The 15,725-nt window shown below is 36.4% G+C and overlaps 1 protein-coding gene and 1 non-coding gene across 2 annotated transcripts in view; one reads left to right on the forward strand and one right to left on the reverse strand.

Moving 5' to 3' along the window:
• Window positions 1–15,725, forward strand: part of NUP214 (nucleoporin 214) — a 109,005-nt gene that overhangs the window by 57,504 nt on the left and 35,776 nt on the right. The window contains exons 24-28 of the mRNA XM_023730817.1: window positions 2,668–2,767; window positions 7,605–7,680; window positions 9,056–9,134; window positions 12,026–12,116; window positions 14,442–14,503. Of these exons, the coding sequence (XP_023586585.1) occupies window positions 2,668–2,767; window positions 7,605–7,680; window positions 9,056–9,134; window positions 12,026–12,116; window positions 14,442–14,503 (408 nt within the window). The remainder of the gene's footprint in view (window positions 1–2,667; window positions 2,768–7,604; window positions 7,681–9,055; window positions 9,135–12,025; window positions 12,117–14,441; window positions 14,504–15,725) is intronic.
• LOC111820459 (small nucleolar RNA SNORA31) lies at window positions 12,312–12,448 on the reverse strand. Its single transcript, XR_002824008.1, has one exon. It is a non-coding gene; the product is annotated as a small nucleolar RNA SNORA31 (small nucleolar RNA).

Raw genomic sequence — 15,725 nt, forward strand, 5'->3', positions numbered from 1 at the left:
AGAATACCAGAAAGATGTTTACCTGTGTTTTATTGACTATGCGAAGGCATTCGATTGTGTGGATCATAACAAATTATGGATAACATTGTGAAGAATGAGAATTCCAGAACACTTAATTGCACTCATGAGAAACCTGTACACAGATCAAGAGGCAGTTGTTCGCACAGAACAAGGGGATACTGCGTGGTTTAAAGTCAGGAAAGGTGTGCGTCAGGGTTGCATCCTTTCACCATACCTATTCAATCTGTATGCTGAGCAGATAATCTGAGAAGCTGGACTATATGAAGAAGAAAGGGACATTAGGATTGGAGGAAGACTCGTTAACAACCTGAGATATCCAGATGATACAACCTTGCTTGCTGAAAGTGAAGAGGACTTGAAGCACTTACTGGTGAAGATCAAAGACCACAGCCTTCAGAATGGATTACACCTCAACATAAAGAAAACAAAAATCCTCACAACTGGACCAATAAGTAACATCATGATAAAAGGAGAAAAATTGAAGTTGTCAAGAATTTCATTTTACTTGGATCCACAATCACCCATGGAAGCAGCACTCAGGAAATCAAAAGACACATTGCATTGGGCAAATCAGCTGCAAAAGACCTTTTTAAAGTGTAGAAGAGCAAAGATGTCACCTTGAAGACTCAGGTGTGCCTGACCCAAGCCATGGTATTTTCAATCACATCATATGCATAGGAAAGCTGGACAATGAATAAGGAAGACCAAAGAATTGACACCTTTGAATTGTGGTGTTGGCAAAGAATATTAAATTACCATGGATTGCCAAAAGAACCAACAAATCTGTCTTGGAAGAAGTACAACCAGTATGCTCCTTAGAAGGAGGGATGGCGAGACTACGTCTTAACATACTTTGGACATGTTGTCAGGAGGGATCAATCCCTGGAGAAGGACATCATGCTTGGTAAAGTACAGGGTCAGCGAAAAAGAGGAAGACCCTCAATGAGATGGATTGACACAGTAGCTGGAACAATGGGCTCAAGCATAACAACGATTGTGAACATGGCGCAGGACCGGGCAGTGTTTTCGTTCTGTGGTCCATAGGGTCAGTATGAGTTGGAACTGACTTGGCACCTAACAACAACAGCAACAGTGTTCAGAGGTGAAGAGCCCTGCCCAAGGTTACCTGACCAATAGGTGGCAGAACCTAGACTCCAAATCCTGTGCTCTTTCTATTGCAGTATAGCTTTTTCTTAAAATTGCAAACTTAACCTTTATAGAGGGATACTTTAATGAGCTGATCAGCACTAACATTTTGTCAGTTGGTTTGTGGTTATCCAAAATTTTCTATGTTAGGATTTAGCAATCTACATAGTTGACCTCAGGGACTTCAGTTGTCACTTGTTCAGTATGTACAAACCAGTGGTTCTCAACCAGAGGTGATTTTCCCTACCCAGGCAACATTTGGCAAAACAAACATTTTTGGTTATCACAGCAGGGAGGGCGGGGATGTGCTGCTGACATCTATTAGGTAGAAGCCTGGGATGCTGAAAAAAAATCTCACAATGTACAACAAAGGATTATTTAGCCCAAAATGTCAATAGAGCCAAGATTGGGAAATCTTATTTTAGTTTTAGATTAATAAAATTTTTAGTCTTACCACTGCTTAGAACATCTATCAAGTTAGACAGTCTTTTGAAAAGACATGGTGGTTTGATTTAGACAGCAAATTACCATTATGCAGTGATAAAGCAAACAAAATGTTACTAAAACCTTTACTGAGGCATCTAAAATAGATACTGAAGATCATAAACAAGATAACTAAGGTATCTTTGAGCCTTATGAAAATAGAAACCTTTGATGTTCTCTTTAAATACTATTTGGACCAAGCAGAATCCTGACATTGTGCTGAACAGGCCCAAAATAAAGCTGATTGAGTTGATTATTTGTAAACTCAAATATGCCAGGACTTAGGATTGTTCCACTGTCAGCAAGAGGTAATATGATCTCTATTATCATTTTGGAAGCAAAAATGTCAAAGGAGTAGGCACCTTTGAATGTGAAAGATGAAATATGTGCATTCATAGGCAGGATGCCCCATGTCACTTCTCTGTAGGAGGGAATGAAAGAGAGCTACCACAGATCCACCATTCTACCTCGGTATGCAGGTTTCTAGTTTTCCCAGAAATATAGTTAAAAGAGATCCAAGAGCTTTGCTCAGGCTTTCTTAATAGTTAATTATAAAATGTCATGAAACCTTTCAGAGTACAGTTTTAAACTATAGGACAAAAAAAGAGAAGTAAAAAGTGACTAGTCTAAGACAGAGAAAACCAAAAATCCCGTTGGCTGACGAGTCGAATCCAAGTCTGAACACTCTTCATCCTGTAGCTCTTGCTGCCCCTTTTCAGGAAGAGCCAATAATATGGCAGGTGTCCGAGCTCTGCTCTAGAAAAGCTGAGCAGGGAATTCTTTTCCTCCACGCTAGTACATTTGATTAAATTGAATGGAGGCTTATTGTGTGATTTTTGTTAATGGATTAGTCCAGGTGTTCCATTGAACACTGCTGCAGAACTACCTAGAGTGGATTTCCTTTATGTAATAGATTGCAGTCTACTTGTTCATGGTCTGGTCATTCATTTACATATGGCTGGGTCTGATTCTTTATGGGAACTAATGTGCCTCTCTCTCTCCTCTCTATTTAAATAGCTGTAAATACCTTGACTGAATCAACTTTGAAGAATGTCCCTCAAGTGGTAAATGTGCAGGAATTGAAGAATAATCCTACAGCCTCCTCTGCAGCAATGGGGTATGTTACTAGTTTTCAATTCTTTTTTTTTTTTTTTAAACCAGTAAATTACTCTGTAGTAGGGATGAGCTGCCTGTAGGGTGCAGCATTGCTGCTGCCACAGTGTAAAATTTTTTCTGCAGAAGCCTTAGGCTATAAGGGGGATGTACAGCCAATCCTGTGTATACAGTTGGGTTTTCTGGGGATTTGGCTCTTCAGCTTGCCGATCACAGTTGCTGCATAAACCTTTAAAGTCTATCTTAGTGATGTGTACTCAGTTTACTCTTTGCCATGTGTAAATCTACTTGGGTACATATTATAGTTAAGTCTGGGTATATAGTTTTTTTTTTTTTTTTTTTTTAAATGCTCTTGGTGTTCTGGAGTGGACACTTTGGGACTAACGCAGACTATTGATTCAGATAACTCAGTGATGATCTTGACGTTGACTATCTTCTCCCTCACTTCTTCTCTCTAGGTATTTCTCATCTGGCAAGTTGCATTTGCTTTTTGTATGAAAAAATAATCTTATAAAGGAAAGGAGCTCTGCTCTGTGTAGAGACCCTCAGCTTCTCTTCCATGCCATGTTTGATACAGGGCCATATTCGTGTCTTATACAAATCTGTGTTCACAATTCAAGGTGCTGCCTCCTTCCCATGATGCTGTGCGGCAGCACAGCTCGCAGAATATGCCCATGCCCTATTTTGGTCTGACATTTTGTAGCCGTGATCCATTTGGTCCAGCCAGCCTCCTGTGGCATGGGGGAAAGTTGGGTGACATTCCCTCAGTTTGAATGTGGAGATTGTGAGAACCATTGTCATTCAGGGAGTTAGTGTATGCTGCCCATGATTAGTCCAGTGGCAAGAATAGCAGCCACAGACCTTGAGGGTTTTCCACAACATGCCAGCTCCCCACTGCCCTCAGAAGAGCAGTTCTGTTCATGGTTCCATTTTCGCTTTATCAAGTGGCCCTGTTTCACGAGTCCACTGGCGTTCTCTTTCCCACTTTGGTCCACTTATCAGTGTGGCTGTTCCAGGAATTTTTTAGTTATCTCAGGGCCATCCTGACAGTCAAAAAGCAAAACAAGCTTACCCACTTTCCTGTCTTGATAGTGACCTTGGAGCCTTGGTATGCTGTTTAGACCAAAATGGTATTTGTGGTCGTTGTGAACTTTTCAAGGGAAAGAACTATGCCTTAGAGAGTTTTGGAATCTTACCCAGATCCCTAGTGCAGGGAAGGCTAGGAAAAGCCACTGAAAAGCAGAATATTATAAGATGGGAAAATCCAGCTTATGGTGAAAGAAATATGGTCTGTTATTTCTGAGATATTTTAGCCATTAACTTATGTATGAGAAGCACCTTGGTCATTTCACTTTACCTTTTCTCAGGCTTTGTTTCTCTCAAATGGTTGATCTGAGCTGATCTTTGATAAGGGATTTGTTAGAGGAGTAATTCCATTAGTTGATGGCTTTTTTCCTTTTACTGATTTAAAGATGTTGACTCTACTTTAAAAATAATAGCTATAGTAATATCCATAGATGTTTAGAAAAAAAACTTTAATCCTTTCATTTTTCAAATTATTTTTATTGAAGATGTTCATTGTGTTGAAGATACTATGAAAAACACAGTTAAAAAGAAAAAAATTAAAATCACCTTTAATCCCACCACAAATGTGTAATCACTACATTTTTAAAAGTCTTTTTTCTGTGAAAATTTAGTTTTTAAAGTAAAATTTGAATCATGCTGCTTTGTAACTTCCTTTTTCAGCTTAATCATGAAACTTTATTGTTAAGAGTTTCTATGTCATTAAAAATTCTTATGGAATCCTACTTTCATGTTTAATATAAACCCGTTGCTGTCAAGTCAGTTTCTACTTATTCTTTTAAAAGATCTAATGCAGCTTCAGCTTTTATTTATTTGGCATCTAGACATTCATGCAGGAACTGCAGTTTGATTTGACAGACTTTTAAATGATGTTTTGGATATATGAGTTTTCAGAAACTTAAAATTTACCAATAGGGGACCACAGCTCAAAGTTCTGATCTCCACTGACAGAAGAAACTCCAAAAATGAACTGATGGCTTTTGTTTTCAATATCTTCTATTATTTTCTTCATTTTTTTTCTTTTAATTTCTGTTTCCTCAATTGCTCTTCTTCAATTGTCCTACCCGTTTGCCTAGCCTTTAAAATTTTTACCAAAAATTCACTGCTCATTAAGTAATAACTTTAGTAACTTTCACAATTTGTATCCACTATAACTATCATATATGAATTTATGTAAAGATGTGTCATAATGATTAGATTTATCAAAATAAAATGTAACCGGGTCCCTCTTTTTTAAAGCCCTTTAAAATGTTGAAGTAGGTGAAAGAACAAGTAATTGACCCCTTTGACAACAATAGGATGAATATTTACTTTGTTAAAGTTCATTAAGGATCACTGAGAAAGAGCCTGGGTGACATCTTAATGCTTCGTAATCTTAACAACTCAGTTTTGTAATTGCATTTAGAGTACACATCCCTGGCACAGGTGTGTGTTTATCTTCCTGTCTCAACACATAGTGCTGATAAAGTGTGGCAAAACAGAGAAAAACATGACCCTTCTGTTTTCAAGGCAATCTTTGAAATAAATTTGTTGTAGCATTTCACCATGTTTATCATATTTGATATTTTCATCTTTAATTGTTTATTATTTTTTTCCCAGGGTAGTTTGGGTGATGGAGAGTCAGAGGATTTAGAGTCTGTTGGAATTGTTTTTCTCCAAGAACTTAATTTTACTACCCTTACTGACCTTACTGTCTCCATTTCTCATTTCTAAAGCAGGAATCCTAGGTCAGCCAGTAATGGAAACGCCACCTGTAGATGCATGCAGTAGATATATGTCCCTTTGGTGCCTGTTACAGTTCTGTTTTCTGCTTTCACTGTCTAGTCATTTGATTTTTTTTTTTCCCCCAGTTGTAGAACAGTGTTTGGAGGTTAATTTCTGGCGATGTCTTACAGGTCCATATTGCTAGAAAGCAGATTAATCATCCAAAATATGGTAATTCTGAATTTGGCTTTTCCATCTTCTCTTGATGGCTGTTGATTTTCATTGCCCCTGTTCATGATTGTGCACAAAACTTTGAACATGTTCATTTGGTAGCATACTGTTCTTTTCTGTTGTCACTCTTGGATCATGGTGGAGAGTTCTGGATCAGATTAGATCAGTTGGTTTGTTGGCTGATTGCACTGAACAGCATTTCTCTGCAGGGTTGTCCTGTGACCCAGTGTGTTGGTACTGTGAATTCTAATCTTGTGTGTTTGGGGATTTAGAATACCCAAGAGGTATATAGCATTATCACAAGTAAATATAACAGTAATTATACTCCATCTAATTTATGCATGATTTAATTAACCATCAAGTCAGCTAAATTTTGGGTATAAAAAAGGTCTAAAAATTGGATAAATTACTTTTGTTTTCTTTCTTGTTTGTCTTTGAAAAAGGATAAACTATTTTCATTCCCTTGCGATTCTCATGAGTGCAAACCATTTCTCTAACCTAGTCTGCTGTGTCTTCCCAGAGATTCCTTGGGTTCCAGCAATTTTGTTCACACATTCCTTTTCTCTGTTGGAGATTCAGCTGAGGTGAGGTGGGAGTGCTATACCTGTGTACCTGCTTGGTAGAATATCTCAGGGGGACAGTGATGTGTTTTCCAGAGAGTTCCACATTTATAGCTCCTTCTGGCTTAAGTAGAAAAATAAAAGGGGTTTGTTTCATTAAAAATAAATGCATTTTTTTCTTCTCTCTCGACCTGATTAGGAAGATTCCTATGTTATTCCAGTAGAGAATTCTGACTTGCTTATAACGATTGTTAAATTGTTTGATAATTTTCTTCTACAAGTCATGGGCCTATCTTTGTGTTTCCTCTTCCAAGTTAACTTTCTGATGGAAAAATGTTTATCCTCTCTAAATCTGGAGAGAGTTCTGAAAACTAAGAGATCTGTTGGCTGCCATTATACATACCAGTCAAAGCAGCTTCTGTCTGAGGACTTTGAGCAGATAAATTGATTAAAGTAACTGCTCAGGAACCAAGAACAGAGCTTTTGTCTGTGATTGCATTAACAGGTGATTGATTAGTTTCTATTCCCATGCATTTGACTGATTAGGTTCTGTTCCCATGCATTTGATACTAAGTAATTATTGAAATGACAGTTCCCTGTATATGGTCTTCAGGCTTGCCTGTGTGGCATTTTGTGTTTTGTTTACAAGAGATGGTGAGAGCTCTTTCTGCAAATAGTGGGTGCACTTTTCATACTGTAGCAAAAGTGCAGGAAGAAAGCACAACAGTGGTACCTGGTGAGCTTGGGACTCTCTCCTGCCAGAGCTCTTGGGGGCAGTGGTGCATAGGGACTACTGTAAGAAGCTGAAATGTCTTCTTTGGGCAGCACCATACATGGCAGCAGATTGTATACATCCCATAATCCTGTTAACGTTTTCTCAGGTTTGGAAAAGAGCCCCACCTGGTTTAGAATTAGAGAGTAAAGAGTTTACTCTCCAGATAAGACAAGTATTTACTCCTAAATAATAATAATTTTTTTTTCCCACTTAGGATTGCAAGAGGAAAATAAGTCTTAAGGTTCACTGCTTTGACCTTTATGCTATAGCCCCAAATCAATTAAAGAATATGTTCTTCAGTCAGAAAAATATCAAATGAATTTGGTTGGGATCCAAGAATGTGTTCTTCAATCAGAAAAATGTCAAATGAGTTTGGTTGGGGTCCCAGATACCTGTTTTCTACCCAAAACAGAAAGTTGGCTCAAGGATGGATGTTGTTTTCTTCCAGTCATGCTTTTCTCTAAGTGTATGCCTTGTGTGTCCTTTAGTTCCTCAGTACCATACTCTACAGCCAAAGCGCCTCACCCAGTGTTGACCCCAGTGGCTTCTAACCAAGCCAAGCAGGTAACTTTTACTGATTTTTACTTTGTTAACAGCCATCCAGTGTCTGTCTTTGCAACTGAAGATAATATTGCTTTAAGTCCTGACTTTGTATAAATGAACTATAAGTCTAACAAAGACTTGTGATCCTTTCCCCATGATTTATGCTGACCTTGACATGGATGTTAACCATGGTAGGTCAGTTAGGACCTCATATTGTCTTCAGAGGCCATTTGACATTCTGCACCTAGTAATCTTGGGTCATAATTCTAACACCTTATATTTGTATGGGGTATTTTGGCTTATTGTATTCTTTCATTTACCTCAGTTGGTTCATACAACCACTATGTGCAGTAAACAGGAAAGGTGTTTAGATATGTTTCACTATTGAAGAAACCTAGGTTCAAGTGACTAATGCAAGCTCACATGATCAGTAAATGGTGGAACCAGAGCTGGAATCCAGGTCTTCCAACTTTTCCCTGTCCATTGCTTTTTTTTTGCTCCACCATACAGTATTGGTGTTTAGGAGATGGGTATCTTGTTTTTTCCTACAATCCCTGTTTTTCAGAGCTTGCACATTTTTTAGTGATGTTTGTTATGTCTAGCTTCAGGCTTTTGCCGATAAACATCGTCTCTTACAAAAATAGGTTATGTGGTAAACAGTTAAACAATCCAGAAGAAAATAACAGGAGATGACTGGAAGGTAGATCAAACTATACCTGCTACCTTTGAAACTTTTCCTAAGAAAATGTGGTTTCTGTGCTACTGTTATAGCTGTCTCTGAGATGAGTAACTTTAGATTGTTTGAGATCAAAGTTTGAGATTGAAAATCAGAACTTGCCTGTTGAGTTCTTACACGTGACTCTCTTTCTTAGTCTGCCATAACTTAAAATGGCATTTAAGCATTTAGTCATTCTTTTGGAGGTTTTCATGTTTGCTGCAGAGGACACATGATAAGGCATAAATCATAACACAAGAATGAAGGGACATTGAATGGATATGGGTAAGTGAAAGGTTTTGTTTTTTAACCTTATTATAAATTCACTGAGAGGCAGACTGTTTCATTCATGTACTTATTCATCCATTCGTCTGTCTACCAAATATTCAAGTGCCAAGCGCTGTGCGAAGCACTGGGAAAATAGCCATGAACTAGACAGGCATGATTCTGCCTTCTTGGAGCTTGCAGAATATCCATATTTTCATCTTCTAATACGAGCTTACATTTGGTAAGCATTTTAAAATGTTGACTTAAATTGGGTCTTTTTTTTGTTTTGGTAATTAAGTTAAATAAAAGTGTTTGTGCTTGCTTATGTTAAATTATGTTATCATTTCACATGTTCCTCTATTCCAGAGGTAATTAGTGGTTTAATATAAATATTTTTCTTATGTTCTGTTATAGGGTTCTCTAATAGATTCCTTAAAGCCATCTTCCCCCATACCAGCATCCAGTCCATTGTCATCTGGTGACAAAGCTTCAGGTCAGTTTGCATTTTTGTTTCAGTGAAAATAAAGCTGAAAGAAGAGCTCTGCAATAGAGTTTATTGTTCTAGATCAAAGAGGCAGTTGACATAGGAAATCAAGTAAAGAGATCATATTTGAAGGTCCTCAGTTGATTAAGAGTCTCCAGGAAATCAGTGAGCCCTTCAACAGCTATGTAGAACTTCAGTTTGAAAAACTTTACAGTGCTAGAAGAAAACCTTCCTTTAAATGCTTTTCCTAAAAAGGAGTAATAGTATTGTTTTCTCCTGGCTTGCTAGGTAATCAAGGTTTAGAATAGAATATGAATACTATATCAGAATGTTGCAGTCTTTCTTCTGCTAAAGGGAATCAAAAATCTGCTTGGTTTACAGTGACAATTTACAAGCCTGTAAAATACAGAAAACAGATCTGTTACAATCTAAGATCTCAGTAAATATAATATATCAATACTGTGGATTTTATAACTTCACATACTTCCCCCAACACTCACTCAAGCTTAATTATTCTTAGATAACTAATTTTTTTTTATAGTCACCATAGTTGTTTTGACCAGGAGTCCATATTGCCCAAGTCATCTTGAAGCAGAAGAATGCTTTTACTTATAACTTAATTTTGATGTGAAGTCTTCCTCAATATCTCCTTTTGTAGAATCCTTTTTTTAGCTCACCTTATTTGGCATATATTACCTTCTGCTTCACGGATCTTGTGTCACCTGCAATATTGCATTTTCACCACACTTTGGACTCTGGCTTTTATTTTAATTCATGCTCTCAAGTGGATCTTCAAGCAAATTCTGTTAGAGACCTTGAACTTCACACATTAACAGCCTTCTTTGCATAATCTCTACTCAGTAATACAATCATCCTAACTTCCTCTATAATTAAGAGCTTTCTGATTGGATATTAAGTTTATCTTCAGTAAATAGTCCTTGTACTCAGAAGAAAAGCATTCATTGTGTAAGCCAAAGTAGTAGTATTGTGGAATTGCCAGAGACTTTTGAATCATTTAGGGTTCAAATTAAGAAATTTACTTCCATTTCTGGCTCATATCTTAGAAAAAGGTTTTGAATGATCATATATACTAATTCTTTTTGAGAACTTTATTGGAGAACCTTTTGTCACTCTTGAAGTATTTAAGTAAATCAGGGAAATCCAAGGGACTTTGTTTCATGCGTGTCTTATGCAATTAGTATGACTTACAAATAAATTTCTGGGATTTATTACTCAGTGATGATCGAGAAATATTCTGTTTACTTCTGTTTTCAGTTGCTGGCTAATCAAGATTTAGAAAAGGACTTATTTTTGCTGGGAAAATTTCACTGAAAAATATTTCCCTGAAAAAATATAATTTGAAAGTTTGAAAAAGTTTCTTTAAAAAAGCATTTCAAAACCTGTAGAGAATAGTTCTCTTATTTCTTCATGATGGAAATACCTTCATTGTTTTTTTGATTATGAAACTATTACATGTCCACAAAAAATTTCTGTGGTATAGATACAATGTAGAAAGTGAAAGCTGCCCTATAAATTCCATAACCAGAAATAACAGTCCTTGACAGTTAGATGTATATCTCTTGAGGTTTCTTCATTGTTGTTTTTTTAAACAAAAATAAGCATATCCTGTATATACTGATTTGTAATTTTTCCTTCCCATCCCCCACTTAAAATAAGTATCTCGTTCACCTTTCCAGGTCTCATACAGTTCTGTCTCACTGGTTATAATGACTGCTTAGGGCTTCCATTGTAAAATTGCAGCCTGTTAAATTGTACCAGTAGTTTAGATTGTTTCTGATTTTCGAGATTATAAGCAATACTGCATTGAGTATCTTTGTACATGCCACATTGTATGTCAGTCGTTTAAAAAAATATTTTTACTAATATCTACCCATACTCATTTAAAGAGTAGGACTTTTTATTATTGTTTGGTTTGATTTGATTTGGGTTTTTTATGTAATTTTCCCACCTCCACCCCTCTTTTAAAGTAGACTAACAGGACAAATATTAAAGATTATACCCCAAACTATTAAAATGTAGTTGCATTGAAATTGATTATGGGGAAAATGATGGATTGTACTTTTAACTTTCTACACATTTCTATATTACAGCAATCGTGTTACTTCTGTAATTAAAAAGAAAACTATTATTTGTTAAGTATATAAAATCTACTATGGAAAATACAGAAATGCATATAGAGAAAGCATATAAAACCAAAAATGAAATCCCTTGCCGTTGAGTCGATTCCAACTCATAGCAACCCTACAGGACAGAGTAGAACTGCCCCATAGAGTTTCCAAGGAGCACCTGGTGGATTCGAACTGCTGACCTTTTGGTTAGCAGCTGTAGCACTTAACCACTACACCACCAGGGTTTCCTGAGAAAGCGTATAGTCAGCCATTAAGCTATTACTTGGAGATATTTAGCATATTAACCTATTACTCTTTGGATTTTTTTCCCTTCGGTATGTATTAATTTTCATTAATTATAGAACTATGTACAAGTTTATATTTATTTATTTATTTATTTATTTTTTTGCTTAGCCACACATTATAAGCATTTTCCCCATACTGTTAAAACCTAGAAGAATATACTTTTAAAGCTTTAAGCTGCACTAGGATTATTTTGATGTCTTTTGTGGAAAGGAGAGTTTGGCACGTCTTAGGTTGGAATTGACATTGACAGAGCCAAAGAGCAAGATCAGAGATCTTGAACACGAGTTAGGCAATACGCTCACTCCCTGTGACCCCCTGACTTATCGTGGAATGCACATGAGTTCTTCAAAAGTGAAGCTGCGCCTCTCAGCAGTACCACACAGGCTGTGCTGCAGGGAATCACTAACTGGAATGGTGTTTCTAACTGACTTTTTAAAATGTTTTTATTTGTTTCAATAATTTCAGGGCCAGGGACAGCCAAGATAGAAACAGCTGTGACGTCTACCCCATCTGCTGCTGGACAGTTCAGCAAGACCTTCTCATTTTCTTCATCAGGGTCAGTAATGAACTGAAGTTTTGTGGCAGATTACCAGCAACCTTATAGATAGTGTCCCCAGATCTTACGATCAGTAGGGGTTTTGTTGTTGTTTTGTTTTCCATTTAAACTGTGGAGTAAAACAGGTTCTTCACTGTTCACAGGGTTATTTCTGAGTTGCAAAAATTATCTACCTGTTCCCCAGTTTTTGGTAATTCCTGTATTCCCCCATTCAATCTTGGCTGTCACAATCAAACAGACAGAAAGTGGAAAGAGGAAACATTTTTCTTGCATGTGTAGTGGAAGCCTTACAAGCAGAGATTAACTGTTCCAGGTCTATCAAATAGATGCATAAGCAGTAGGTATATTTATGTGCTTATTAAATGTACATGCGCCCAGATTTCTTATTGTTGCAGTAGTACATCTGATGATAGTGACAGTATCTTAATGTCCTAATATAAATCTATTTTCCCTTTGAGATTCAAGTTTATTGCATATGTTACTACATATTTTGTTTATTTGTTTTTATTTTTTGGGGTAAGGTTCATTTTCTTTGGGTAACAGGTCTCTGTTTAATTCAATAGTTAGTCTAGTTTATCACAGTAAGATTTTCATTCTTAGGCTGTTTGGGAGCTCGATGTGACATTTAAATTGACTTTACTGCGTTGAGAGTTCAATATACTAAACTTAGAGGAGGTAATAAAAGATAGTAGCTATTTGAACATTTGGATTTTATATGGATGTTGGGAAATCTATTTCTGTTTCTCTGTAATGATGACTATATTTGTAAAATTCAAGGGTCATTTTTAAAAACAAAAGAATTTTCTAAACAACATTTCAAGTGAGCTTTCATTAACCTAGGCCTGAATATGCCTTTCCTTTGAAGGCCAGTTTCTCTGGATGCTAAAGCAGGCTCTTAGAAGCACTCATGTGGAAATCTGTGAAAGTTCCCAATGTGTTCCCTTCCCTGCAGTGATGGAGTTAGACTCCGTGTAGCTGAGAGTAAAACCTGTCAAAAGATTTTTTACCTTTAAAGGGTTGTGTGTTCAGTTCCCTTAGAAAAGCTTCATAAGCACTTTCAGTTTGTGCTTTTGTAATTGAAATCATATTAACCACAATCTTTTTTCCCTGATGTTAATGTTTCTTGAATGTCCTTCATCCTAACACATTGGAAGAAAAGAGAGTGTTAGAAAATACTTTAAGGGAGGAAATTGTGTGTTACATGTATTGTTTTTGTTATAAATCATGATGTTTTTTATACTTACCAAAGGTAGTTTGGAGCATATTTTTAAAGAGTTGGTCAATGCCAAGAAGTAATGCATCCTTTACAAATGCTAACATAATACCTCTGTGAAATCATACTCTTCATCCCTTAGTAAGCCAGTAAGCTGGGCAGATTTGGGCCATTGGGTCAATGGTTTATCTCTATTAAAAATTTCTTCATCTAGATTAAGGACTGCCGACAAAGAAGAGGATTTTTTTTAAATATGATAAAATGTTTAACACGTCTTCTAGATGGTCTTTGTCCATCTGAAGAAAGCAATGATGGGTAGAAAATCTAAATCCTTTCTTTACTTAACTGTGTTTGGCATGGTTGATCCCTCACGTTTAAATACTTTATTTCATTTTAAATTTACTGTCTGAGCTTTTATCACAGTGAATAGCTGTTCTGATTCACAGTTGTGCTGAATTTTCCTCTTTGGCTCTGGTGTCTTTACTCACAGTGTAAAGAAAATGGACAGAAGAAGAAAGGAGATGATGAAAGGAGTCAGAAATGTTTTTTAACCAAATTTTTCCAGCCTAGAACTGAGAGTTCTGTCAAAATGGCAGAGTCAGTGGCTTCTAATATTTCATGCTGTTCATCATCTCTCCTACTAGTGTAGGGCTCTTCTGACATGCTGTTCCATTGTGGGCTGGATTATAAGAGGCTCACCCTAATCCAGCCACTTCTTATGTTGCCAGCCTTTTCTTCCGCTGCTTCACTAGGCAGACCATCTGCTCTAGCCACCATTTCCAAGTGCACATTTCTACTGCATCTCTGTTCCTGTTCTTTGTCTCCTTTGCTTTACTTGGAATAGGTCTCCATCCAAACCTCTGGATGGCTGGACCTCTCCAAGGCATTCTCAACTGCTACCACCTTTTTACGTCATCCACAAGTTGCCTCTCTCTGTTTAGAGATCTTGGAGCATTTACCACTTCTGAGATATGTACTTTTACTCTGTTGTTTATCTTATAGATTGTAAATTCCTCGAGAGCAGATTGAATGCATTATAAAAGGGAGTATTAAAAGGGCAGTATTATGCCTTAGGTGTGTTCCTTTTTAACTTGTCTTCTTCCACTCCCTAGGAATGGCTTTAATTTTGGGATACTCGCATCAACACCAGCTTCTAATTTTACTGCTGCCCAAGGTACAGTCTCTGCATTGCATAGCTTTATTTTTGTGTTTTCCTGGAACAAGTGCAGGTTATTTTTGTAGAGATGTGTTGATATTTCACCTGCTGCTGAGTCTTGGTTAAAGTATCTGCAGTTAAGTTTGGTGTTAATATAGTACATTAGAATTATGTTCAATTTAGGAAACTTATGCAAAGGATTTCTGGCTATTTTTGTAATTAAGAACAAGGAAAGGATTTGCTTTTGGAAAATCAAGGCTATGCGTTAACATGTTACTGTTAACGAGTGAATTAAAATTTCTCCATCTTTTTCATCTGTACTTTTAAAATTTCATCAGTTTGTAGGGTGAGTCCATAGAGCAAGATAGACATAGTACTAAAGAAAAACCTAACTCATCTTTTTTCCTTGGTAACATTTCAGTAAACACACTGATCGCATGCGTGCTTTTACAAATCCATCAGCTAGCATGTTCTTAATGTTTTAAAGAATTTGAGATCTAAAAAGAAATCAAATGTATTTTTAAATGCCTCCCAGTTTTGCAGTTTAAGTAATTAAATTTATTTTTCTTCTGTTAAAGAAAGCTTTTATTGTAAAAGTAATGTGTCCTTATTGAAGAAAATATGGAGATACAAAAAAGCATAAAGGAATTAAAAATCACCTTATGCCCTCAGTGATAACTGATAATTCTGCCATATTTCCTTTTGGGATTTTTGTCTTCTGGTGTTTTTTCTTTTTTTCCATGTAACATAATCTCTTGAGAATTTTCTAATATAATTTAAAAAATCTTGTATAAATATCACTCTTTAATGGCTAAATAGTTTCTATCTTGTGGATATGCTGTAATTTATTTAACCATTCAGCTGTTGGACTTTTAGGTTATTTCAAGGTTTTCCCTATCATAAAACATAACGGCCATCTTTCATTTATTACTCAACAAGTATTTTTTAAGAGTGTTCTGTGTGCCAAGTCAAATGGTAGGAGTTTCTTAGTAAGTTACTTAAAGAGAAATTAGGGAGCTGAAAGCATAGCAGACTTTCTAAACCTGATTTGTGTGTGGTACTTAAAGCGTTGATGATTTTATTCCTTTCTCTTTAAAACATTCTTGAACTTGTTTTTTAACCTTTGCCCTCTTAGATGTGGCAGAATACCCTCACGGCCCACCTTCTCATCAGTCTCATTTTCTAGAGGAAAAACAACTCAGTGATATAAAAAGATTGAAGAAGAACCAAATAGCTGTCT

Source organism: Trichechus manatus, unplaced genomic scaffold, assembly GCF_000243295.1.
Source record: "Trichechus manatus latirostris isolate Lorelei unplaced genomic scaffold, TriManLat1.0 scaffold00038, whole genome shotgun sequence".
In the NCBI taxonomy this organism is placed as follows: Eukaryota; Metazoa; Chordata; class Mammalia; order Sirenia; family Trichechidae; genus Trichechus; species Trichechus manatus.